Source organism: Thamnophis sirtalis, unplaced genomic scaffold (assembly GCF_051295495.1).
Source record: "Thamnophis sirtalis isolate CommonGarterSnake01/CBP01778 unplaced genomic scaffold, rThaSir2_p1.2 scaffold_2, whole genome shotgun sequence".
NCBI classification, from domain to species: Eukaryota; Metazoa; Chordata; class Lepidosauria; order Squamata; family Natricidae; genus Thamnophis; species Thamnophis sirtalis.
The window spans coordinates 106679737-106707268 of NW_028261382.1; the positions used below are offsets into that span (position 1 = coordinate 106679737).

The 27532-nt window shown below is 42.8% G+C and overlaps 1 protein-coding gene across 1 annotated transcript in view; it reads left to right on the top strand.

The window, feature by feature from the left end:
• Positions 1 to 10318, top strand: part of FAM135B (family with sequence similarity 135 member B) — a 146370-nt gene extending 136052 nt beyond the window's left edge. The window contains exons 16-20 of the mRNA XM_087706658.1: positions 1382 to 1479; positions 4273 to 4424; positions 6280 to 6390; positions 7896 to 8009; positions 8671 to 10318. Coding sequence (XP_087562784.1) covers positions 1382 to 1479; positions 4273 to 4424; positions 6280 to 6390; positions 7896 to 8009; positions 8671 to 8876 — 681 coding nt within the window. The 3' untranslated portion in view covers positions 8877 to 10318. The remainder of the gene's footprint in view (positions 1 to 1381; positions 1480 to 4272; positions 4425 to 6279; positions 6391 to 7895; positions 8010 to 8670) is intronic.
• The last annotated feature ends 17214 nt before the right edge of the window (positions 10319 to 27532 follow it).

A 27532-nucleotide genomic window follows, 5' to 3' on the forward strand; every position in this document is an offset into this window, starting at 1 on the left:
TTCAAAATTCTCCAAATTAATGTACCTTTGACAGCCATCGGAATCATCTCTATTTTTTTTTTTTGCCTCCCCAAACATTAAAACAAGAAACAAAATCATATATTCTCCACAGATACTAAAATGGTCTATGAAAATATGCCTATTCGTATCCATTTGCAACTCATATGATTTGTTTTATAATTAAACAGATATGTGATGTCGTCAGTCTCCCATTGACCCCCAAGAATTTATCAAGTTATAACTCAGAGGTCTGAAGCACAAAATAATCTGCTCATAATGTTTCATATCAATATATTTTTTGTGTGTTAAATACATGTCAGTTTTTCTTCTCCTGGCAAACCCACAATAAATTAACATGAAAAAGGCCTCACAATTAAAATGCATAGTACAAGAGATTTGAAACACTCATCAGTACAAATTGGAAAATAACCTCTGAAGAATAGAATAGAATAGAATAGAACAGAACAGAACAGAACAGAACAGAATAGAATAGAATAGTTATTTATGTGATTTAAATAATTTAACAACTGGTTCTCTGGCTGGGTAGGTGTGCCTGGATGGTCATGTGACTGGGTGGGTGTGGCCAACTCAAGGTAACTCATCACACTTAGCCCTGCTTTCTGGCCACTTGCCTCAAAGGCAGAGGTGGGAGTCAACAATTCTGACTGGTTCGAGCTAATCCCACCACTGGCTGGCCCTGCCCCCCCTTGTCATTTTTTCGGGTCGTTTTGGGGGGCGTTTTCTGGGCTGTGTTTTTGGCCATTTCCAGGCTGACATGATAGTGGAGTTCCAATATTTGAGGTGCTATAACACCTCTCCTTTTCCTTCTCCTATAACACCTCTCCTTCCCTTCCCCTTCCCCTTCTCCCTCCCTTTCTCTTTCTCCTTCCCTTTCTCCTTCCTCTTCCCCTTCCCCTTCTCTTTCTTATTCCCCTTCTCTTTTTCCTTCTCCTCTTCCTTCCCCTTCCCTTTCTCCTTCCCTTTCTCCTTCCCCTTCTCTTTCTCCTTCCCCTTCCCCTTCCCCTTCTCTTTCTCCTTCCCCTTCTCTTTCTCCTTCCCCTTCTCTTTCTCCTTCCCCTACCCCTTCCCCTTCCCTTTCTCCTTCTCCTTCTCCTTCCTTTTTCCTTTCTCCTTCTCCTTCTCCTTCCTTTTCCCTTCTCCCTTCTCCTTCTCCTTTTCTTTCTCCTTCCCCTTCTCCTTCTCCTTTCCCTTCTCATCCTCATCTTCATCCACATCCTCTTTCTTCTGTTAATTGTAATCACCAAGCACATATAGTACAATTTTACTTCTTTCAATTATTATCTTGGAGACATGTTTCTTCTTGTCTGGAGAGACCCCAATTTTGGGAAATACTCCCCTCGGCCCCCTTTTCTTTTCACAGACGGATACCTTTGCAGACTTTGATACCATGACGGATCGCTTGCTAGATGAAATCATTCAACATATTCAGCTATACAACTTATCAATATCACGTATCAGGTAAAAGGGCAAGAAGAAGGAAATGGCTCCGGGGCAACATTGGGATCCTTTCCTGGTTTGGGAGATTGTGGGGAAGCTGGGAAAAAGAATCAGAAAGCAGGGAATAAAAATAGTTCACACCTCCTGAATAGAAAATTCCTTACCTCACGAAAGGAAAATCAGTTCTGGTGGTGTGAAATCAGGGGTGAAATGCTACCAGCTCGGGCCAATTTGCCCAAACCGGTAGTAAAAAATACTTTTAAAAAGTAAAAAAAAAAGTTCTGATGATCAGCTGTGACAATCAGTTGTGCCGCACGATCGTCAGAACCTTTTTAAAAAACGTTTTAAAGCATTGTTTACTACTTGTTCTCCTGAACTAGTAGTAAAAAATGTTTAAAGAAAAAAGTTCCAACAATCAGCTGTGACAATCAGCTGTGCCACACGATTATCAGAACTTTTTTTTGCATTTTTACCGCTTTTTTTTAACTACTAGTTTGGGCGAATATGTAGTAAAAAATGTAAAAAAAAGTTTTTAAAAAGTTTTAAAAAGTTCTGAAGATCAGCTGTGCGAAAATCAGCTGTGTCACATGATTTATCCTGCTTTCTAGAAAATCTAAATCATGCAGCACAGCTGTTTCCCCCTTGCTGTCCTACTTACCTTTGCAGACTCAGAAATGGCTTCTTAGCGTCTGTGGCAGTGGTGGGTTGCAGGCGGTACATCCCGGTATGGGCTTACTGGAGCCTGTCCAGAGCACCGGATACCGTTCCAGTATGGTGCTCGGGAGGGCCCACTCGCCTGCCCGAGCTCCTTACCGGTCTTTTAAGTCTTCGGCGTACAGCCCCTGTGCGACGCTCCGCTGAGCAGCTGGAGCATCGCGGAGGATCAAAGAGATGCTAAGATGCATGTGCACACTGCCCGCATCCATGTGGACGCCCCCAGGCCCATTCTAACCATATTGGTTGGAATGGGATCCAGAATCCACCACTGGTCTGTGATGCACATGTACACACAAAGTGAACCGGTAGCAGACTTGAGAGCATTTCACCCCTGGGTAAAATATGGGAAAAGGTATCTTAAAAGACTTTGAAGTTGTCTTAACAAACTTAGTGTGAGCGAGGCTGGTAAATTCCCATTGTAGTTACCAAGATTATGTATTTATTCTCCACTAGTATTGAAGTGTGATGGTTTGGGTTTGAGTTTTGTGCCTCAAGTCAGCCTTGTCCCAAAAGTGCTTTTTTCCTCAAAAGGCAACTAGACTTCCTTGATTTTTTTTCTTTGAAAATGTGTCACTTCTTCTTGAAGAAGCTTCTTTGGTTCTTCAGAAGTTTACCTGAAAAAAAAAAAACACCTCAAGAAAGTCCACTTGCCTTTTGGAAAAAAACACCTTTGAGACAACCGGATGATGGAGAGCCTCCATAGACATCAAGACAGCCTGGATTCCTGGTTACTGAAGTTTTCTTGCCCACATTTATAAAGTGCTTTGCTGCCGCCTTCTTTTTATGACTGAGGAAGAGTGAACCAGCCTAAAATCCCACATCAGTCTTCGTGCCTAAGGCCGTGGTAGAAGTCATGGCCTTTCCATTTCTATCCCGCTGCCTTTAATCATTACACCGAGCACCATTATTGAAAGACCCAGGGACCTGGAGAAAGTTGCAATGTTGGGAGAGGTAGAAGAAGATAATCAGTATCAGAAAGCAGGGGTAGGCTCTGGGGGTTTGGAAGAACCTCTAGCTAAGATAATGTGCTGTTGAAGAACCCCCAAATCCCACTCCTGGCTGGCCCCGCCCAACCTGCCCCTCCCAAGAGTCCCCATGCAGCCCGTTTTGGATTCAGGGTACATGAGGAGGCTCAAGGAGAGTGAAAAACGGGCCTACTGGAAGTTCAGGAAGACTGGAAATGGGCCCGTTTGTGGTCTCCAGAGGGCCTCCAGAGCCTGGAGAGAGCTGTTTTCACCCTCCTGGAGCCTCCCAGAAGCTCAAGGAAAGCCTTTGGAGCCTGGGGAGGACAAAAACATGCCCCCTCCACCATGGTGCAGGAGGCTGACTAGGCCAAGCCCATTTTGTGGCCATGCCCACCCAGCAATCAGGCAGAGAATCCCTTGCTAACATTTTTGAAGCCCACCCTTGCAGAAGGATGGAATCCGTTGTGATGGGTGCATCATTGGAGAACCCAAAGGACCAGTGGTGGGTTTCAAAAATTGTTTGAACCTACTCTGTGGGTGTGGCCTCCTTTGTGGGAGGGGCTTGCCGCCCATGTGACCAGATGGGAGTGGCTTGCCGCCCATGTGACCGGATATGAAGATGCTGACGACACTTGTCAGAACCACCTTAAATTACCTCACACACAGCACTGGCATGCATAAGAATATGATGTAAACTTGTTTTTTTTAAAGGCATCTTTGGTTTGCGTTAAAACAACTTCAACACACACAATGTTCTGATTGCGCCATAAACGCAGTAGTTATCCTTACCTTTCACAGAGGCCCTGAGTTTTATAAATATGAGCATGATAGTGTAGAATAATCATATCCAAGGACCAGTGGTGGGTTTCAAAAAAATTTGGAACCTCTTCTGTAGGTGTGGCCTGCTTTCCGGGTCCACTGGTGGAACCTCTTCTAACCGGTTCGGTAGATTTGACGAACCGGTTCTACCGAATAGGTGTGAACTGGTAGGAACCCACCTCTGCAAAGGACCCTGCCAGGAACAGATTGTTAGGAAGCAAAATCTATCCATGTGGTCACTAAGAGTTAACATTAACTTGATGGCACATAGTCTCACTATAAGGCATAAATTGTATTATTTGCATTTCTGTAGCTTCATCGGTCACTCGCTCGGCAACGTGATCATCCGATCGGTACTGACCCGCCCCAGGTTTCGCTATTACCTCAATAAGCTACACACCTTCCTGTCCCTCTCCGGACCTCACCTGGGAACGCTGTACAACAACAGTACTTTGGTTAGTACAGGTAAGAGTCCCTGAAATCATCGGTGGGTAAGGGCTGAAAGAAGAAATGGGTGTGGATAGAGTAAAAGGCATTATATAGGATCAGCTGTGTCATAAATATTACAATGTCAGGTTCTCTGGTGTCTTTCTTAATCGAGTGTGGTTCTTTTCCAAGCATGATTTTCAAAGAGCGTCCTTAAGAAGAACTTAGAGGTCACAGCCCTAAATTCTCCCATCATAACTGGGACCACTTTGGCCTTTACATTACACACATACACACCGGAGTGGTATTCAGCAGATTCTGACAAGTTCTGGAGAACCAATGGCGGAAATGTTGAGTAGTTCGGAGAACCGGTAAATACTACCTCTGGCTGGCCCCGCCCCCATCTATTCTCTGCCTCCCAAGTCCCAGCTGATTGGGAGGGAATGGAGATTTTGCAATATTCTTCTCCTGCCACACGCACAAAGCCACACCCACAAAGCCATGCCCACAGAACGAGTAGTAAAATATTTTGAATCTCACCACTGATACACACCCAACTATTACACAGAGAGTGGTATGATGGCTTAGGGGTAAAGACGCTGGGTTTGTCAGCTGGAAAACCATAGCCCGGGTTTGCATCCCAAGTGCCACAGGACAGGGTGAGCTCCCGTCCTCGCTGCAGCTCCTGCCAACTGAGCCATTCGAAAGCATGCAAGTGTGAGTAGATAAATAGGTACCACTTTGGAGGGAAGGTAACAGTGCTCCCTGATGTCATGCTGGCCACATGACCACAGAAATGTCTTAAGATAATGCAGACTTGTTGGTCTTGAGACGGAACTGAACGCTGCCCCCTATAATTGGCAATTACTAGCGGAGTAAAATCTTCAGGGACTCCTTTTGAAGTTAGCCCAAGGGTCATTTTGCACATGCATGGTCACCCCCTCCCCAAAAGGAGGGCAAAAACAGTGATATAAAAATGGTCCTCATAAACATTGTTTGATCTCTAATAATCGTTTGTGAGTATGTAAAATGCAGGCACTCTTCCTGAGTGCATATGAGAAATGGGAATTATTCCTGTAAAAAGGAAAGCAATAGGAATGCCATATTTCTCCTATTTATAACCTAACCAGCTGTTAGACATTAGATACAGAGTTGTGTAAGAAGGGAGTTTTTAGGGGAATAAGAAAGCTATAAATTGATTAGTACATTCCAGGTCAGGTTAGACTAACATTGGCAGGAAAGCAGCTGTTATGCTAAAATTGATAGTATTGTCATGATGAAAATATGGCAACTATCAGGGGATTGCTTGTCCAGGAAACTGCTATTATGTAGCCAAAACTTATCTGACGTAAACTGACCACTGATAATAAGGAGTGGTGTTTTTTTCTTTGAAACTGTATTTAAATCTTGCATTCACATGCATTATTCTCTTCCTTCTGTTGCTCACGTGAGAACAAGGGGAGTCACTTTTGCAAAAGTTGAATAAAGCTTTTTATTTGCTCATAGAGTCTCCACGGGGAACGAGCTCCCCGTGGAGATTCGAACCCTCACCACCCTCCAGGCCTTCCGCAAAGCCCTTAAAACCTGGCTGTTCCAACAGGCCTGGGGCTAATGAGCTTTTGTCCCCTCTCGAATGGTATGATTGCTGTGTGCTTTTAAATTGTGGTACTGTTTTGTTTTGAGTCCCCTCCGGGGAAAAGGGCGGCATAGAAATATAATCAATCAATCAATCAATCAATCAATCAATCCTGGTGTTTCAACTGGAAAGTTTAAATCTCACAGTGCATAATCAGATTTTTTTTTTAAATGAATCTCTCCAGACTAATTGGTCTGATGGTTGTTCTTCTTGCAAATCAACTCTCATAATTTTGTTTCTCTCCACTCCACCCCCTAGGTTTGTGGCTGATGCAAAAGCTGAAGAAATCTGGCTCCCTTTTGCAGCTGACATTCAGGGACAATGCCGATCTGCGGAAGTGTTTCCTTTACCAGCTTAGCCAAAAAACAGGTGGGGTTTTTTTTTTTTGCAACAGATAAGAAGGTACCATGCCTGACCCCTTATGATAGAAACGGGGAAATGATTCTTGTCGGTAGTGGGTTGCTCTTACTTTCACTACCGGTATGCTGCTCGTGGTCCATTCGTGCATGCACTGGATGAGCGCTGTGCACATGCCTGATGTGCACTGCGCACACATGTGCACTCCAATGCCCCTGTGACACCCAGCTGCTCATCGGAGGTCGCACATGCGCCACACACACTATGCGTGCATGTGGAATTGGTCCAGTTGCCTTAAAAACAGATGTGGAACATGGGCGGGCAGGTGGGCCAAAGGAATCACCATATCGGTGCAGTGGCTGCTGCTCCCGACTACTACAGGTACTCCCGTACCGGGCCGTACCGACTGAAACCCACCACCGGTTCTTGTGTAAGAAGAATGACAGCACTAAAAATAAAAATGGCTTATGAGTTATGACCGTTGGCCACACTTGTGACCATCACAGCATTCCCCACCTCCCCATGGTCACCTGATCAAAATTCCGATGCTTGGCAACTGACTCGTGTTTATGACCGTTGTAGTGTCCCGGGTCATGTGAACCTCTTTTGTGACCTTCCGACAAGCAAAGTCAATGGGGAAGCCAGCTCCAGTTAATGACCGGGTTACTAACAGAACAACTGTTATGATTCACTTAGCAACAGTGGCAAGAAAGGTCGTAAAATGGGGCACAGCTCGCTTAACAAATGTCTCACTTAGCAACAGAAATGTTGGGTTTAATTGTGGTCGAGGACATCCTGTATATCTCTTACTATGTGATATTCCAAAATTATTGTGCAATAGGAAGAATTTAACAGCAATTTTACACATGTCTTTTGATGTAGGGGTTAAGTCCTCAACTTTCTAATCTGAAGAGATTTGCCATAAATCTCTCTCACGCTCTCTCTCCTCTCTCTCTGTTTCTTTGCCTCTCTCTCTCTCTCTCTCTCTCTTTCTTTCTCTCTCTGTTTCTCTCTCTGTGTGTTTGTCTCTCTCTCTTTCTACCTCTTTCTCTCTGTGTGTGTCTGTCTTTCTCTCCCTCTGTCTGTTTCTCCCTTCTTCTTTCTCTCTCTGTTTTTCTCTCTGTGTTTCTCTCTTTCTCCCTCTGTTTCTCTCTGACTGTCTCTCTCTGTGTGTGCCTTTCTCTGTCTGTCTCCCTCTCTCTATTTCTCTCTTTTTCTCTCTCTCTGTTTTTCTCTCTGTGTTTGTGTCTCTCTCTTTCTCTCTCTTTCTCTCTGTGTGCCCGTCTCTCTCTGTGTGTGTATGTGTGTGTGTCCCTTTCTCTTTTTCTCTCTCTGTTTCTCTCTTTCTCTCTCTCTCTGTTTCTCTTTCTTTTTTGTCTCTCTCTCTCTGTCTCCCTCTTTCTCTCTGTTTTTCTCTATCTCTTTGTAACTCTCTTTCTCTCTCCCTCTCTGTTTCTCTGTCTCTGTCTCTCTGTTTCTCTCTTCTCTCTCTCTCTCTCTGTTTCTCTCTCTCGCAGGTCTCCAGTATTTCAAAAATGTGGTCCTTGTCGCTTCTCCCCAGGATCGCTATGTGCCATTTCATTCTGCAAGAATCGAGATGTGTAAATCTGCCTTGAAAGACAGACATACAGGTGAGAGTCTCCTTGGGTTGAGGTTTCCACTGCATTCGTTTTAAATTTCTAAGACTCTTTTATCTCCCTAAAACGAAATAGGGCAGGCATTTGGCAAGCTAACTGTAATTTTCAAGAATAACCTCCCCCTATTCCTGAAGAGAAAAGTTTTCGATCCGTGTATACTACTACCTGCTCTAACATATGCCAGTGAAACATGAACTCTAACCTCAGAATCAATACAAAAGTTATGAGGGGTGCATGGAAAAATCCATGCTCGGCATCACATCACTGCATTCATTTTGAAAAGGAAACTATTCTACCCATCCTCATTTTCCTTTCATTTCCAGTCACATTTTTTCCCCCTTCAAGTTCTCTTGAAGGATATAGAGGAATGGTGTCAAATCTGATTTCATTGAGGGCTGTATCAGGGTTGTGTTTGACCTGAAGGGCCAAGGTGGGGGTGGCCAGCTTGACGGCACTCATGTAGGGGGTGTTTGTGGTGGCCCAAGCCCTCTGCCAGAGAAAACGGGCTGCCAGGCTCCAATTTTGGCAACAATGGCCTTCTGCAGTCATCCACCAGCAAAAACAGAGTTCACATGGGGCTGCCTGTGTGCCCTCCCCCTCAGCTCATGATATTGCCCAATACGTGATGGTGATAATTTTTTTTCAATTTTCCAAGGTCCTGTTTATACTGAGATGATCAACAACCTTCTGCAGCCCGTCGTGGGAGCGAAGGATTGCACATTAATCCGTCACAATGTATTCCACGCCTTGCCAAACACGGCTAATACGCTGATTGGACGCGCTGCCCACATAGCCGTGTTGGATTCTGAACTATTCCTGGAAAAATTCTTTCTCGTGGCAGGACTCAACTATTTTAAATAAGACCGGGAGCCTCAGGGGAGCAGAGGATGCTTTGCAGAAAACGGCCACCATTCCTGAATGAAGGGAGTGCTATATTACCAGGAAAAGAAAAAAAGAAATGGCGTAAGCTAATGGTGGCATAGCACGCACATACTCATACCCTATTTATGTGGGGAAAGAATCAAGTGCTTTAGTTATTAAGCATTCAAAGGGCCAACTCTTGGTGCTTTTGAGAAGATGGAAATGTCTCCACATTCAGTTTCTTTGTCCTTTCTCTCTTGGGTCATCTAGAATTGGTCTTCTAATGTCAAGAGTTGGATTCCAGATCTGGCTCTTTATATCTGTGATGGGATCAGTAATGTTTTTCCCCTCGTCGCCTTCATTAGAAAACCCACCTAAGCCTAACCTTGGTGAAATGAATGTTGATTGCTGAATAGGCTTGCCGTTTCAAATGGAAACAACCACGAAGCCCTGGTAAAATGAAAACTCAGTAAAATCTAGTTGTGCATATAACATGGTACAGGCACATGATCATGTCCTGAATTTTAAGAGTAAGGGGCCAAGAAAGAACAGAACATAGCAGAACAGAAAGGAAAGCAGAGTTGGAAGGGACCTTGGAGGTCTTCTAGTCCAACCAACTGCTCAAGCAGGAAACCCTATACCATTTCAGACAAATGGTTGTCCAATCTCTTCTTAAAAACTTAAGAGTGTTGGAACATCCACAACTCCTGGAGAAAAGTTGTTCCACTGATTAATTGCTCTAACTGTCAGGAAATTTCTCAGAAAATTCTAGGTTGCTTCACTCCACGATTACTTTCCATATATTCCATGTATTGTTGACTGCAAGCTATTATGAGTTTTCCTTAATGGTGTGACATCAAAGCCAAAAGATTTGTTTCCCTGATCAAATGTTCTAACTTTCTCCTCAGTTCTAGGTTGCTTCTCTCCATGATTAGTTCCCATCCATTGCTACTTCTCCTGTTTTCAGGTGCTTTGGAGAATAGCCTGAGTCCCTCTTCTTAGTGGCAGCCCCTGAGATATGGAACATTGCTATCATGTCACCCCAATAACTTCTTTTCATTAAACGTGACAAAGTTTGAAGGTATGCATATTCAAGCAAATTGATCAAATACTGCAGTATGTTCACCATTGTTGTTGTTGTTAGTTGCAAAGTCATGCCTGACTCATCGCAGCCACATGGACAACGTTCCTCTAGGCCTTCCTGTCCTCTACCATCTTCTGGAGTCCATTTAAGCTCATGTCTGCTGCTTCAGTGACTCCATCCAGCCACTTCCTTCTCTGACGTCCCTTTCTTCTTTTGCCTTCCATCGTTCCCAGCATGAGGCTCTTCTGCAGTGAGTCCTTCCTTCTCATTAGGTGGCCAAAGTATTTGAGTTTCCTCTTCAGGACCTGGTCTTCTGAAGAGCAGTCAGGGTTGATCTCCTCTATGACTGATCGGGTTGATCATCTTGCAGTCCAAGGGACTCGCAGGAGTCTTCTCCAGCACCAGAGTTCAAAGGCCTCCATTCTTTGGCGCTCAGCCTTTCTTATGGTCCAACATTCACAGCTATCCATTGCAACTGTAAAAAACAGTTGTAGGTTGACAAATTTTATCTGATAATTTGTATTTATTCATTCATTTAATATATAAAAGACAAAGAAAAATGGAAAAAATAAGGGAAGGAAAAAGAAAGCGTAAGGAAGCAGAGGGAAAAGGAAGAAAAGGCATTGACCTCTGACTCTTTTTAGCACAGTACAAGACAATTTTTACCTCAGAATCTAAAGAATGAAGAATATGTAGCCTCTGTTACCTGAAGGGCAGGAGCGAATCTTGGATGATGCTAAAAATGCCGTCCACAGATACAAAGGCCTTTTTAAGGCAACATGGCCTATGGTTTATGGTTTTTTTATGGTTTTATTGGGATTTATATGCCGCCCTTTTCCCTGAGGGGACTCAGGGCGGCTTACAACCACAGGGGAGGGGGGTGCAAGGTCAAAAACAAAACAATATGTGCACAAAGAAAAAATAATAAAACACAACTTTCATTCAGCGATCAAACACTCGGGCGGGTAATTGGAAACCTATCCCCAGGCCTGCTGGGAGAGCCAGATCTTGAGGGCTGCGCGGAAGGTCTGGATAGTGGTGAGGGTACGGATCTCCATGGGGAGCTCGTTCCACAGGGTCGGGGCGGCAACAGAAAAAGGCTCTCCTCCGTGTGGTCGCCAGTCGACATTGACTGGCAGATGGAATTCGGAGGAGGCCCAGTCTGTGCGATCTAATTGGTCGATTTAGGGAGGTAATCGGCAGAAGGCGGTCTCTCAAGTACCCAGACCCGCTACCATGGAGTGCTTTAAAGATGGTCATCAGTATCCTGAAGCGCACCCGGAGACCAACAGGCAGCCAATGCAGCTCGCGGAGGACAGCCTAATTCCCCCATTTGCCCTCTCTGGAAAGAGAGCTATTGTAGAAAAGACGGACACAGTAATCAAAGTGAGGCTGAATAATATTTCAGTGATAAACCATCAGAAAATCCCAGAGCTGTAAAAAATAAATATATATTCCAAAAGAAGGCAATGTCAAACTACATCCATAATGCTGCAAAGAAAATAACAGAGATTTGTCTGTGTTGTTGCTGTGAGTTGAGCTTGACTTAAGATTTTTTTCCCCCTTTTTTTTTTTTTAAAAAAGAACAATTATATGTTTAAGTGAGGAGTGAAGATAAAGCTTGGATAGAATATATAGATGGCTATGGTTGTGTTTACACAACTCAAATCTGGCTGCTCAATTATCAAAAGAAAGTGTTATCCTGCTAGTAATTACTGGCCTCTTGGCTTGACCAAAGTATTATGTTTGCATCAATCTAGTAAAACTGAGGACACAAATAGTGACGGGAGAGCAAATCATGTAACCGGTTGGCCTGTAAAGAATAATTAGTCTCTATAGGAGATGTTCAAGCTGAACCTGCAGGAGGCGTCAAACACATCATCAGTTGTGAGTCCCTGTGTGCCCACAAAGGATCTAAGTCCAGCTTGAATGCCTTTTTTATCTCCCACTAATTTCCCTTGACCATTAGTAGCTCAGATTCTTGTAGAGAACTTAAGCTTGCAATAAATCTTTATACTCATTGAGCTGCTGACTCTCCTGATTGCCCCCGTGCTTGACATACTCCAAAAATACTTCAGTTGTTTGCGCTATTCTCCTCTAGGGACAAATATGCTGGACCCGTGGATGGCCAATTGTGTGCTGATATCACAATACAACTTTGCAAGAAGGAGAAACTCCCGTTTCACTTACAGGTAGCCCTTAAATTTGCTGAGTGGTCTTCTGAAGTTCAGAATGGCACTGAGAAAAGGGAATTATGACCAGTTTTCAAACTTAATGATCTTTGCAGCATCGTCACACGATGAAAATTTAGACACTTGGCAACTGGCGGGTGTTGATGATACACATCATCACCATGTGTTCAGTGTCCCTGGGTCATGGGATCACCTTTTGCAACCTTCTGAGAAACAAAGCCATTGGGGGGACCCAGACTCACTTAGCAACCATGTTACTAACTTGACAACTGCAGTGATTCACTGAACAACTGGAAGAAGAAAAGTCGTAAGATGGGGCAAAACTCACTTGATGACCGACTTGCTTAGCCATGGAAATTTTGAGAACAATTGTGATCATAATTCAAGGGCCACCTGTATTTAATCCTTTCCCCTTTTCATGGCTACTCTCTTGACCTCATAGTAGCCTAATATAATGTCTTTGAACTTCTCTGAATAGAGTTGAGAAAAAGAGAGATCTTTTAATTACGATATGTTGTCATTTTTTTAAAGTTTGCTTTTGTGGCTCTTTGTGACACCCATTCACATTCTCTTGCCCTGTTAGTGAATAATGTACGTGACATGCACAGTACATTTCCCAATTCTACATTAGAGTTATTCATAGCATCATTCAGCGATCGCAGCCTTGATAGATTCGGAAGATTATCTTTTCACTGCATGATGTGGGAAAGCAAAACACATCATTGTGTGTGTGTGTGAGTGTGTATTAAACTCATGTCCATAAACTATTAGTCCAGAAAAGTGTGACAGTCCACAAAATGCGCCCTATGTTAAATCATATTCAAACTAACACACATTGCATAGTCTTAATGTGTTAATATCTTCGAGTCTTTCAAAAGATATCAGATTGTGTAGCTATGCCCACTCAGTATTTACTGGTCCCATTATCCTGACAAAGGATCACAGATGTCAATAAATCTACTAACATCAGCAAAAGCTAGTATTTGTAGAAAGTTTCCTGTTGATCCTAAATGGCTCTTCTCTCTTTCCAGCCAAGAAAATCCATGGATCTCAGACATTATCTGCCAAACCCAGAAATTCCCTGTGGGTCATTTGCAAATTTCTCTCCTTTCTTAAGGACGGATGTGGATTCTATCTTCACAAATGCTGCCACCGTTGTGTTAAATTTATAGGCAATAATAATCTGGTCTGCTGAAAATTCTCAGCTCACAGATTTTGTTTCTTCCCCTCTTGTTTTTTTTTTTTTTAAACTGGGTTGCTGTCTTTGTAAAGACTATTCTATAATCCTGTCTTACATGAACAAAATAAACAATATTTATGCTAATCTACTTGTACAAAAACCTTACATGATACCTGCCTTGTACAGAAAAAAAAACATTCTAGAATTGTTGAAACATGCTTAGACATTATATGGCCTCCTTTGAAAAGGCTTTTAAGATGTCTCTTTCTGTGTTAATATGACATTGTTAATTTCTGTTCAACTCAAAGGTTGGGTGAGCAGTTATTGTGTCTATGTCCTTGGATGTCTTCATCAAATGACTTCTCTGATCCTGTTTTCTCTTTCTTTCTTTCTTTCTTTCTTTCTTTCTTTCTTTCTTTCTTTCTTTCTTTCTTTCTTTCTTTCTTTCTTCTCTCTCCCTGCCTTTTTCTTTCTTTCTCTTTCTTCTCCTCCCTCCCTCTTTCTTTCTTTCTTCTCCTTCCTTGCTTCTTTCTTTCCTTCCTTGCTTCTTTCTTTTCTTTCTTTCTTCCTTCTCCTCCCTCTTTCTTTTTTCTACCTTCCTTCTTTTCCTTTCTTTTCTTCCTCCCCCCCTCTCTCTCTTTCTTTCTTTCTTTCCTTCTTTTTCTTTCCTTCCTCCCTTTCTTTCTTTCTTTCTTTCTTTCTTTCTTCAACCTGTATATTGCAAGTTGGGGGGAAATTCTATAAATAATGTGGATAACTATTTTAAGCTTTCAAGTTGACCTGGTTACAACAGAAGCAGGTAAAACATCTTATATATTACACTGAATGTAGGAAAATTAGAGAAGTGTAAGTCCTCATTGCTCTGTCAGCCTGGCTGCTTTCTTGCAAGCATTTCATGACCAAACTACACAACATTATCAATGCTAGAAGGGAGTGGGGGTTTGGCTCTCTTGCACTGATCGTTTTACTGAGTTAGTAATGAAACGTCTGCAAGGAAACAGCCAAGCTCAGAGAGTGCCGAGGACCTCACAGTTCAATCCTGAGCTACAAATATTCTCTTCTGTTGGTAATTAAAGAAATGACAAGCAGCACAGGATCTTACTTTTGAATAAATTGATCTGTGATTGTAGGATGACAATTCCATAAGGGTAGAACACGGATAAACATGTATGAACAAAATGTAAACCAGCAAGCTCTCCATTCTTCTTAGAAGAATGGATGACATCAGCCTTCTAATGTATCATATGATGCAGACTGGAATATATATATTTACCTGCTACTGGTGAGGTTGTTATCCACACACGTGCAATATTTTTCCCACCCGCCAATATCTTTGAGTTGTAGGGTACCTAAGGACATCTGTCATTGTTGTAGAACTTTGACTTGAGGCCTAATGAGAGGTCGTACCAGGAAATCCACCACAACTCCTTAGGTAGGAGAACAATATATACATCTATTTTCTTTCTCCCTTTATTTGTCTATTTCATGATTTTTTGCCTGACCAATGATTCTCCCAACTAATACAGACCTCTCCATGGGATCATGCTAGTGAAACTCAGTGGAATAATTGGAACAGGCTTAGAGAAAGGGCTTTTAATGGTCTAAAGCAGTTTTTTTCCCCCACAGTCTTGACAAGGTTAAGACATCTGGACTTCAATACCCAGAATTCCCCAGTTAATATTCTGGCTTGGAGAATTCTAGGAGTTAGTCCAGACATCTTAAAGTTGCCAAGGCCGTGAAAAAAAAAACTTGTCTAAAGGACTATCTCTGAATCTTGATCACTCTTAAAGCATAAGAGCAATTGGTCCCTCATCTATCCATAATTGAAGATGTAAAGCTTGGAATGACACTGTGAGATTTTAATGCTTAGGATTTATTGTGATGATACCATAAGGATAATGATGATGAAAACAGAGTGGTTATAATGATGGGGGAATCTACCTATGACATAATCAGCAAGGGACCCTCTTCAGTGCCAATATGGTTCAAGTATTTTTCTACATATGCTTTATGGTGACAATTTTCGTGGCTTGCATAGGGTGTAAAGGAAATGTCAATAAAATTATTTCCTTCCTTTTGTCTGGAGGTGCACAGTTTCTTACAGAGAGTTTCTGTACATATTGGATAAATTGAATTTGGAAGGAGAAAGACAGAGACAGAGATGGACGATAGATGGATGGGTGGATGGGTAGAGAGATAGACAAGATAGATGATTGATTAATAGATGATAGATAGATAGATAGATAGATAGATAGATAGATAGATAGATAGATGGATGGATGGATGGATGGATGGATGGATGGATGGATGGATGGATGGATGGATGGGGGTATGGGTATGGGTATGGGTATGGATATGGATATGGATATATAAATGATGGATTGATGGATGGATGGATGGAGAGATAGATAGATAATGCTTAATATTTTATTTTATGATTATGACGATGGTAAATAGAATATTTCTCCCTTCCTCCCAGTGTGTGTCATTAATCACATCGTCCAATGAGGTGCTTTCATGGGCTGTAAAAACCGGCTCTGGTAATCTGAGATCGAACCTTGACAAAGGTATGCGTGAAATGTTCCTCTGAACGTGGCTGCTGAACAGCTCTATCGGTTGTCCCCTCATCCTGCCCATGGCAACTCGAGAGCAGACCATTGATGGGTTGTTTGCTAAAGCAAGGTCATGGCACTCACTTGAAAATAAATCAGGAAGACGGTAATTGTGTGTGTGGGGGGGGTCTGTCTGGCAAGAACAAAGAATGCTTATCAACAGGAAATATGCACGTGTAAAGCTTGTAGCAATTATGGGTAGTTGGAAAGTTGATAAAAGTAACAAGAATTAGACAACTGTGGTTGTAAGCCGCCCTGAGTCCCCTCAGGGAAAAGGGCGGCATATAAATCCCAATAAACCTCAAACCTCAACTTGCAAACCTCAGCTAAAAGTTGGGACTAGAGATGGCTGGCAGCAAATGAAATGTGTATTAGATAACTCCTGGGGCATTCATTAGCCAAAGCTTAGGAATAGAGACAGCTAGAAACCAATAGAACAAATTGTAGAACTATTACTAAAATGTTTATTAGATGATATTTCTTGTTATCTCACCTTGTCCTGCCCTCTCCTTTAGTGAAGATGTAGCAATAGCAGTAGACTTAGCAGTAGACTTATATACCGCTTCATAGGGCTTTCAGCCCTCTCTAAGCGGTTTACAGAGAGTCAGCATATTGCCCCCAACAATCTGGGTCCTCATTTTACCCACCTCGGAAGGATGGAAGGCTGAGTCAACCCTGAGCCGGTGAGATTTGAACTGCTGAACTGCTGATCTAGCAGTAGCCTGCAGTGCTGCATTTAACCACTGTGCCACCTTGGCTCTTAAAGCTTACTTCATCCTTTGTTCTTGGTTCTTGGCCTTTTATCCAGAAACATTTTCTTTGGAGTCCTCCAATAAAAAGCAATCAGAAAACCTGGACCTCATATCTGGCATCCCTCAATGGCTTCGGCATCAGGCTCAGACTCGAAATGGGGACAACACCATGATTGCTTTCCGAGTTGAGTTTCTGAGTTTCCCTTAAGTTTTTTGGGGGAAATATTAGTGGAAATATTTTATCCTGCCTTTTTTTAAAAAAATATTCCTCAAAATCTTTCATTCTTCTAAGAGAAGGGTGGGTGCCAACTTTCTACAAATGACTTGAACATTGAGTGACTTGAACATTTATTCTTTCAGACGAGGAAGGTTTATTTGAAATCCAGGTGCAAAGATTGTTCACGATGCACTCGAATTGTGACAAGTGAATTCTCGGTGCTGGAGAAGGCACATAAAATATATATGGCGATCTTGCATGTTTATCTGAAAGCATAAGAAAAGCCCTTGTTTCCAAGGAGATAAATACAAGTAACAAGCAAAGCTATTTTCAGATGCCACAAGATGGCAGTGCTTCTTCACTTAAAATTGCCAGATGTGCCAGATATCCACTTCTCTAATTTCCTGCACAGAGAGTGGTTTCCCTTATTATTTCTATCCGCAGAGGGATAACTTTCTAGAGAGAAATGAGGCTTGATTTCCATATTCCCCAGGGTCTATTAAGTTTTCTATAGAGATTTTCCACTCCCTGGTTGATCAGGCTGAGAACAGATGTTCGTGTTTCCCTCAGTTTGAAATCTTGAAAATGCCTACTAATGAAAAAGAACAATAGTTTGATCAAAAAACCAATAAAGAGAAGAAGAAAGATAAAGATAGATGTTCCCCTCACACATATGTTCTAGTTGTTTCCAACTCTAGGGGGCGGTGCTCATCTCTGTTTTAAAGCTGAAGAGCCAGCGTTGTCTGAAGACATCTCCATGGACATGTGACAGGCACAACTAAATGCCGAAGGCGCATGGAACACTGTTACCTTCCCACCAAAGATGGTTCCTATTTTCCTACGTGCATTTTTAATGTACTTTCGAACTGCCAGGTTGGCAGAAGCTGAGAAAAGTAACAGGAGCTCACTCTGTTATGCGGCACTAGGGATTCAAACAGCTGAACTGCTGACCTTTTTGATCGACAAGCTGAGCTTCTTAGCCACTGAGCCACTGCGTCTCTAAAGAACAAAGAGGAGGTGGCAATTTGCAACATTCAGCTTCTTGAATTGCTTCTTGTTCTACCCTCACATGCCTTGGAAAATAGTTTGATTCCCTCTTCTCTGTGGCAGCCCCTGAGATATTGGAACACTGCTATCATGTCTCCCCTAATCCTTTTTTTCATTAAACTAGACATACCCAGGTCCTGCAATCATTCTTCATATGTTTTAGTCTCCAGTCCCCTAATCATCTTTGTTGCTTTTCTCTGTACTCTTTCTAGAGTCTCCACATCTTTTTTATATTGTGGCGACCAAAACTGAATGCAAATATTCTAAGTGTGGCCTTACCAAGGCATTATAACAAGTGGTATTAACATTTCACGTGATCTTGATTCTGTCCCTCTTTTTACGCAGCCTAGAACTGTGTTGGCTTTTTTGGTAGCTGCTGCACACTGCTGGCTCATATTTAAATGGTTAGCTCTATATAGATAGATAAACCTTACAAGTCTAAGTGCTATTGCTTTTTATTTTACATTTTCCCACCCTAAGTTTAAAGACAACTGGCAATCAAACATTGGAAGAGTTATGAGATATTGCTGCAATCTGTGGGTATTTTTTGATGTTGAAGAATTCAGGAACATGGTCAGTGGTAGGATTCAAATTTTTTATTACTGGTTCTATGGGCATGGCGTGGTGGGCATAGCATGGTTTGGTGGGTGCGGCTTGGTGGGCGTGGCAGGGGAAGGATATTGCAAAATCCCCATTCCCTCCCAATCAGCTGGGACTCGGGAGGCAGAGAATAGATGGGGGCAGGGCCTGTCAGAGGCGGTATTTACCTGTTCTCTGAACTACTCAAAATTTCCGCTACCGGTTTTCCAGAACTGGTGAGAACCTGCTGAATACTAGCTCTGAACATGATGCAATGCATGGACACACACACACACACACACACATACACAAACACACACACACACACACACACAACTTTTCTGCAGTACAGGACACATGAAAATACGTATTATTTCAGTTATTTCAGAACTGACATTGTATAAAAATGGGATGTAAGGAGGGCAACATTAGTTTAATCTATTATTAAGGTAATTTGTAGGCCTGCTGAACTGGCCAGTGTGTGTGTGTGTGTGTGTGTGTGTGTGTGTGTGTGTGTGTGTGTGTGTGTAGGGGAAGGGGGAAAACGGTTTGAAATTTGGCGTGTTCTCTGGGAACAGCCCTGAAGCAAAAGTGTAAATAGCTAGACCAGAGGTCCTGAAGAGCAAGCTTCTAATAACTAAAATGTGCAATTGTAGCAATTTCCTTCCGAGTGCCTCTGGGTGAAATCTCTCCCTTGCCACCCTGCGCTGCCTTTTAAGCAATTTTCCATATGTCTTGAGACAGAGAGAAAGAGAGAATGAAAACGTACCAGTTCTGCCGGCTTCCATTTCTCTGAAAATGGCAGCTGCACAGTGAAGCCTGTGGCTTGAGTGGCCTTTGGTCCAGCTGATTTCCGTCCATGCCTTGACTGCCCAGATATTAGCTTGTGGAATATATGGACTGCACTGTGACTCATAGAAGCAAAAAGGGAACAGAGCAGATAGGATGATGGGAGAAAATGATTCTCAGAGATACAGCAGAAGAGGAGAGGAGGAGAGGGAGCAGGAGGAGAGGAGAGGCAGGAGGAGAGAGGAGAGATGAAGGAGGAGAAGAGAAGAGAGGAAGAAGGACAGAGGAGAAGAGAGGAAGGAGGAGAAGAGAGAAAAGGAGGGGAGGGCAAGGAAAGGGAATGAAGGGAGGGAGCAGGAGGAGAGGAGAGGCAGGAGGAGAGAGGAGAGGAGCAGAGGAGAAGAGAGGAAGAAGGAGGAGAGAAGAGAAGAGAATAGAGGAGGGGAAGGGAGGGCAAGGGAAGGGAATGAGGGAGGGAGCAGGAGGAGAGGAGAGGCAGAAGGAGAGAGGAGAGGAGCAGAGGAGAGGAGAGGAAGGAAGAAGGGAGAAGAGAATAGAGGAGGGGAAGGGAGGGCAAGGAAAGGGAATAAAGGGAGAGAGCAGGAGGAGAGGAGAGGCAGGAGGAGAAGAGAAGAGAGGAAAGGAGATGAGGGGAGGGGAGGGAGCAGGAGGAGAGGCGAAGAGAGGGAGGAGAAGAGGAGAAGAAGGCAAGGGAAGAGAAGGGAAGGGAATGGAGGGAACAGGAGGAGATAAAAGGAGAGGCAGGAGGAGAGGAGAACACAAAGAAGGAGAGAGAGACAGAGACAGAGGAAGGAAGGAAGGAAGGAAGGAAGGAAGGAAGGAAGGAAGGAAGGAAGGAAGGAAGGAAGGAATTAAGGAATTAAGGAAGGAAGGAAGGAAGGAAGGGAGGGAGGGAGGAAGGAAATCTGATAAAAATGTTCTTACCTAGTTCTACAACTTAGCTAGTTCTACAACAGGCTCACCTATTCCCTTGCAACCCTGTTCAATTTTAATAAAGGTGATGTACTAATGAGAGACTTCACAATTTCCCCCCCTTAGAAGAAAATGCAATGACTGATGCAGGCTTATAGCAGTTCAGGGAGTTGGAGAAGCATTAAGCAAAATTACGGGGTTGAAAAAGGGGAGACAGGATCTCAAGATGAGAAAAGGTGTTTTATCAAATGAATCAGAAAGCCAGTGTGAAAAAAAAAAAAACATTTTTAGGGATAAAACTCGCTAAATGCAGAACTGCTTCTAGAGATTTCGGAAACATTGCTGCTCCAGAAATATAACTCAGTTATATGACCCCCATGGTTCATAAAAGTGAAGAGAGAGGAGAAAGGAAAAAGGGAAGGGAAGGGAAAGGAAGGAGAAAGGAGAAAGGAAAGGAGAATCGCAGGAATGGAAAGGAAGGGAAGGGAAAGGAGAGGAGGGGAGGGGAAAGGAGAGAGGAGGGAAAGGAGAAGAAAGGAAAGGAAGGGAAGGAAAAGGAAGGGAAAAGAAAGGAAAGGAAAGGAAAGGAAAGGAAAAGAAAGGAAAGGAAAGGAAAGGAAAGGAAGGGAAGGGAAAGGAAAGGAAAGGAAAGGAAAGGAAAGGAAAGGAAAGGAAAGGAAGGGATTGGAGCAGGGGTAGTTTCTTCTACTGGTTGGTACCAGTTGGTAACCGGTTTCCTTTGCCCACACTTCCAATTTCCAACAAAATTGAAAGTAGGATTTCTGTTCAGTGGGAACACTACCACCGGAAAAAAATGTGTGATGATAGTTTCCTCTTGAGTCCTCACCTTGAAATTAAATGGAAGATCTGGGAAGTTGGAAATTGCTGCAAATATTACAGGTCATCTTCAGGTCTCGCGTAAGTTCCGGATAAGTCCTAGGAATTTGGCTGTTTTCTTGCAGGCATCCCATTACTCAAACTAGATAATGTCGTCAGTTCGGGGGGGGGGGGATAATGTTCTAACGGATGGGTATCATTATTAACTAGAAAGAAAAAAGAAACAGAATTCTCTTCTCTGTTCACCCATTTCTAAAGTCAGTTCTTTTGTCATCCAACAGCATGAGAATTGACTGAGAAATAAAGCCACAGAAATGCCTCTCCTGGTCCTGCTAAATGCTCATTCTGATGGTTAGTTAATTTTGGCCCTATTATCATAAGGACAAAGTAGACCAGAATTTACTGACAGTTAACCATACCTGCCTTGACTATGTGTTCTTCACGGAGTTTACCCTTGAAAACTACCTGGAAATACTAATTAATGTGTCAGGCACAAGGAACCAGGGGGGAAAAAACACTGCATGCTTATTAGAAAGGCTTCTTTATTGTTACTTGGCTATTTACAGGAATCTCACCAAACTAACTGCACCTTCTCAACAAGAAAAAAACCAGATAAGGACATGAAGGATTTGGAGAATGGAATCAGGATTGTTGCTTCCTCTCCTGTGAGGACTTCAAGCCAGCCAATCTCTTAACTCCTTCTCTTTCTCTCCCCTCTCTCCCCATCTCTCTTTCCCCTCCCTCCCTCTTCTCTCTCACCTCTCTCTCCCTTCCTCTCCCTCTCTCTTCCCCCTCCCTCTCTACCGTCACTCTTTGTCCCTTTCTTTCTCCTCCCTGCCTCCCTCTCCTTCCCTCTCTCCTCTTCTCTCTCCCCCCTCCCTCCCTCCCTTCCTCTCTCTTTCCCCCCCTCTTATCTTTCTCATCTCTCTTTCCCTTATTCCCTCCCTTTCTCCCTTCCCTCTTTCTCCCTTTCTCTCTCTCCTCCCTCTCTCTTCCTCTCTCCCCTCCCTCTCTCTTCCTCTCCCCCCTCCCTTCTCCCCTCTCTCCCCCCTCCCTCTCCCTCACCCCCCTCTCTTTCCTCTGTCCTTTATTCCTCTTTTTTTAGAGAGGAAGATTGGTAAATATTTTTTGATGTCTGCTTATATTTAATAAGTAAACATCCAACTACAGTATTGCTAGCTGAGGCTTGTGAATGCTCGCTCTGATCTTAATAGAGAGATCAAATGAGAGTGGGCTAGGTACAAGCTAACCTGGACATCACCCACAACAACATTCCATGAAAATGCAATGGTGCTGCATTGGATCCTGATTTGACAGATGAAGTCAGAAAGAAAAGAAAGATTAAGCAATTGCCTACAGTTCCCCCCTCCCCCTGCTCACCATCATACTTCTCTGGTATCACTTTCCAGGTGATCAAAGTTTCCATCAATGTATAATTTAGCAAGAAACGCTTGCTCCAGATGCTCCATCACTGGAGCCGTGTTAATGTAAGAGCTTTGCCCGCCAATTTCGTAAAAGCATTTATTTTCACTGCAGATTGTTTTCCAACTCTGAGAAATTCCTGTTGTGTGAACTGGATGCTCTTCAGCTTGGTCTTTGGTTGGCATCAAGGGATCCCTCCCCCCACTCTTGAGGTGTTGATCAGCAGGGTGGAGCAGAATGCACAGCTTCATAACATTCGCCACCCATGTGGGGAATTGGAGCATGCAACAGACGGGTAGAAATGTTGGACTTTTTAGGGGAATCGAATGTTTTCGAAAATTTGGGAGGCAAGCTATGGTTTTCAATAGGAGGAAATGCCAATCTTGCCGGAGAGGTGGCCCACGGGGCACCTTTTTATTAAATCTTATTTTGTTCTGACTTTTAAAATAAATCTTTATCCATCTCAACTTGACTGGGTGGTCGTCTCCTCTGAACCCAAACATCAGACTGAATTAACTTGATTCTTAGGAATCAAGCCAAATGGAATGACCGCAGACTTCTACCGTGCTTGTTTGCTTAAGGGCTTATTGGACTGTAGAATGGAAGGGAAGGGAAGGGAATAGAATAATAGGATAGGATAGAATAAGGAATAAAATACAATACAATAAGGAATAGAAAAGAAGAGAAGGGAATGGAATGGAATGGAGTAGAGTAGAGTAGAGTAGAGTAGGGTAGGGTAGGGTAGGGTAGGGTAGGGTAGAGTAGAGTAGAATAGAATAGAATAGAATAGAATAGAATAGAATAGAATAGAATAGAATAGAATAGAATACTTTATTGGCCAAGTGTGATTGGATACACAAGGAATTTGTCTTTGGTGCATATGCTGTCAGTATACAGAAAAGGACAAGATACATTCATCACAAATCATAAGATACAACACTTAATGATAGTCATAGGGTACAAATAAGCAATCAAATCATACTAGGAAACAATCAATATAAATTGTAAGGATACAAGCAACAAAGTTACAGTCATACAATCAGTGGTAGGTTCCAGCCGGTACGCACCGGTACAGGTGTATCGGTGGTTGCCGGGAGCAGCAGCCACTGTACTGGAATGGTGATTTGGCAGGCCCGCCCGCCCGCCCGCCCTTATTCCTTACCTGTATTTAAGCCAACCAGGCCATTTGTGCACGCACGGACAGCGTACGGTGCCTGCGTGATGCTTTGCCGAGCAGCTGGAACATCGCAGGGTGGTGGGTGTGCAGATTAATAGTAATAGTAATGCAGCATTAGTAAATAATTTGACAGTGTTGAAAAAAAGAATAGAATAGAACAGAACAGAAAAAAACAGCACGGCACAGAATAGAATAGGCTAAAAACGGGCCCTGCGTGTCCCCCCCTCCCACGCCCCATTTTGTCTGGCAAAGTGCTGCAGGAGGCATCTTCCCATCTCCCCCCAGAACTCCAATGTTTATCCAGCCCAGAAATCCAGTTTGACAACTTAAAGTGTCCGTGAGTGAAAGGAAGGGGCTTCTAAAGGTGGTAGATTAAGAGACACTGATTTGTGGGGCAAGGGAGATTGGTAGATGAAAAGTAAGAAGCAGCATAAAGACTTCCTGCCATGGGATGAAGTGAGGGAATTAATCCCTGGTATTAAAGCAGCCTCTCATGTCAAACCAACTTCTGAAGCCTGAAATCCAAGGCATGTTTTTTTTTTTAAAAAAAAAGGAGGAGGAAACGATCCTTAATCTCACCTCTTGTAAACCAGAGATAAGGCTAATCTTTTTTTTTTTTTAAAAAAGCAAAAACATACATATAACATTAAAAATATCATAAATTACATATCTATTTAGCATGTCGTTTTGTCACAAACATTTGTGCCTCACCACTTTCAGTTATATATAAAATCAGTAGTTTTCAACCCAATATACATTAGTACATTGATTATCATTGTGAATCACTTTACTCTTATAATTTCCTCCTTTTAAACATGAATTCTAAAGATTAAATACATAAGTATGCTAACTATCTGTTACATCATCGTAAATCTATTTAATAATAACATATCTTTATGGTATCATATATCTTATTCTGGTATTTCTTGCAGTGTGTGTGTATGTATATGTATGTTTATATGTGTGTCCGTGTGTGTGTCTGTGTGTGTGTGTGTGTGTGTGTTCACCAACATTTTCTATGATGCAGTTAGGTGTGGATAACCAATTAAGTGAAATGCTTGCTATATTAAAATGAAATTTGATGATATATGCTGCATACAAAAATTAGAAATAATAACTGGAAAATGAAATGATAACGTTGATATATTATTCATGGAAGGGCAAAAAAACCCGATTATGTTTATTTGGTAAGAAAAATCAAAATATAAGATGATAAGTTGGGGGGGGGGGAATGTGGAGCCGAAATTAAAAATGATGGGATGTAAAATTAAATATGCATAAGAGAAAATTGTAAAGAGGGGGGGGGAATCCGGTCAGCACTCTTGTTTGTAAAGAGGTTTTGAAGTGTGTAACAAAAAAAAAACATGCAAAAAAAAGTTGATCATAAGATGCAGAAGTTATGACTTCTCCATTTATCTTTCTGCATTTGATGGGAAAGGAAAAGGTATTTATTGTTTGTTTGTTTGTTTGTTTGTTTATTCGTTCATTCATTCATTTATTTAGGACAGTGGTTCCCAAACTTGGCAACTTTAAGACTTGTGGACTTCAACTCCCAGAATTCTCCAGCCAGCAGAGCCAGCAGAATTCTGGGAGTTGAAGTCCACAAGTCTTAAAGTTGCCAAGTTTGGGAACCACTGATTTAGGATATGGCATAAAATACATGTGTAGCAGCAGTAAAGAACCAAATAATATGATACACATAAGATGGAGGTGTGTAGTTAATTTTGTATGGTATAAGAGAGTCAAGAAGTTACGTATTAAGTTACAAATTACATTTAAAAATACATTGGTTCATAGAAATGAAATAGGTATTCTATATATCAAGGCAAAAGTCTCCTAATTTAAACCCTGCATCTGTCTATCTGTCCCTTCTACAGATGATGATGATGATGATGATGATGATGAGGAGGAGGAGGAGGAGGAGGAGGAGGAGGAGGAGGAGGAGGAGGAGGAGGAGAAAGGCATCTTGAGAAAGTTTTGCCTATGAATCCAACTTGTTTGCTGGAAAAATTCCCACCAGACTCCTTCAGATTTTATACAGCCTTCTAGTTGCTTGGCGATTCCATAGAGCAGAAAAGGCAGGAATCAAACAGAAAGAAACTGGACAACGAAAAGGAAAGATGTAATGGTGGTTAGATTCCAAACTGGTTACATCGGGTCAGGGGCCGGCAACCTTAAATACTCAAAGAGCCACAAAGCTCTTAACTGGAAGCCTCCCGTTCAATTCTGGAGCCAACCGGAAGTCCGCTTCCCCCACCATAGAGTCTCCTCCTAGCATGGCATCCTTTTTCAGCTACTTGCCCTAACTGAAAGTTCTATCAATTGTGGAGCTGACTGGAAAATCCGCTCCCTGCCATAGAGTTTCCTCTTGGCACGCTGTGCTTCCCCCCCTCCAAACCGGAAGCTCCTCTCAAAATTGGGGTGCTGACTGGTGACAGGGAGCCACAGAAGAGGGATGAAAGAGCCGCAGGTTGCTCACCCCTGCACTGGGATCTTGGGGAGCCAAATGAACTAAAACTAGAATGAAAGATTGAATTGAGAGAGGTCCTTTAGGTCAGAAACCAACCCTAGACGCAAAAATCAAATGTTGGGTGGTGTGAGAGTTGATTAACCACTGTGCCAATAACTGATAAGATTCACTGCCTTGAGGTGAAGTAACAGCAACTAATTGCAATGGTTCTGAGAAGGGATTAAAGAATCCATAAAACAGTGTTTCTCAACCTTGGCAACTTGAAGATGTCCGGACTTCAACTCCCAGAATTCGCTGGCTGGGGAATTCTGGGAGTTGAAGTCCAGACATCTTCAAGTTGCCAAGGTTGAGAAACACTGCCATAGAATGTTCTACCAGAAGTAATTAGCTGGATAAATCCCCATATTCTGCCCCGTTGAAAAGCATTTCTGGGTGGCAATCTGTTAGAGAGCTACCATTTCTGTGCCCTACTTTTGTCCTTCTGGAATCTTCTTGGCTGCTGCAAGAATCAACTGTATCCCCAAAGGTCTTGTTCTGTTAATAACATTCCTTCTGTTATTAAGCAGAACGTGACTCTGATCCTCTCCTGGAAAAAAGGACTCTTGAGGTCAGCTTCCAATTATAATGCCAACGTTTGTGCTTCCATTAACCAATTAGAATCCAAGGGTTTTGTTCTCTTTTTGAATGTACTGGATTTCTACAAGTAATGGCCTGCTTTTTGTCGGCTGGATGGGATTCCACCACAATGATGATCTTTGCTGTGTCTGCCTGTGTATCAGTGGTGGATTCCGGATCCGGGTGCAACTGGTATGGTGGAACGGGGCCCGGCATCCCCCACATGCACATACACAGCATGCGCACAAACACACACACAGCGCAAGCATGCATCCTTACGTCGGCGACACCTCCCTGACGCTCCAGCTGCTTGGCAGAACGTTGCGCAGACGCCGTATGCTCTGTGTGCATGCGCGGAAGGGCTGAAGAGCTCAAGAAAAAAGGTTGAGGAAACAATTGGTCCATTGCTGGGAGAAAATGGCAAGAAGGTGACAAGCAACAGGGAGAAAGCAGAACTATTTAACTCATGTTTTGCATCTGTCTTTACACAAAAGGGGTAAAACAGTCCAACCTACCAAAAACAGCACCACAAAACTCAGATTAGGAACACAAGTTGAAATAGGGAAGAAAATGGTAAGTGAGCACCTGTCTACCCTAGACGAGTTCAAATCACCAGGACTGGATGGATTACACCCCAGGGTTCTGAAGGAACTGGCAGACGAGATCTCAGAACCACTGAACTATATCTTTCAGAGATCCTGGAGCACCTGGGAACTGCCAGAGGACTGGAAAACAGCTGATGTGTTTCCC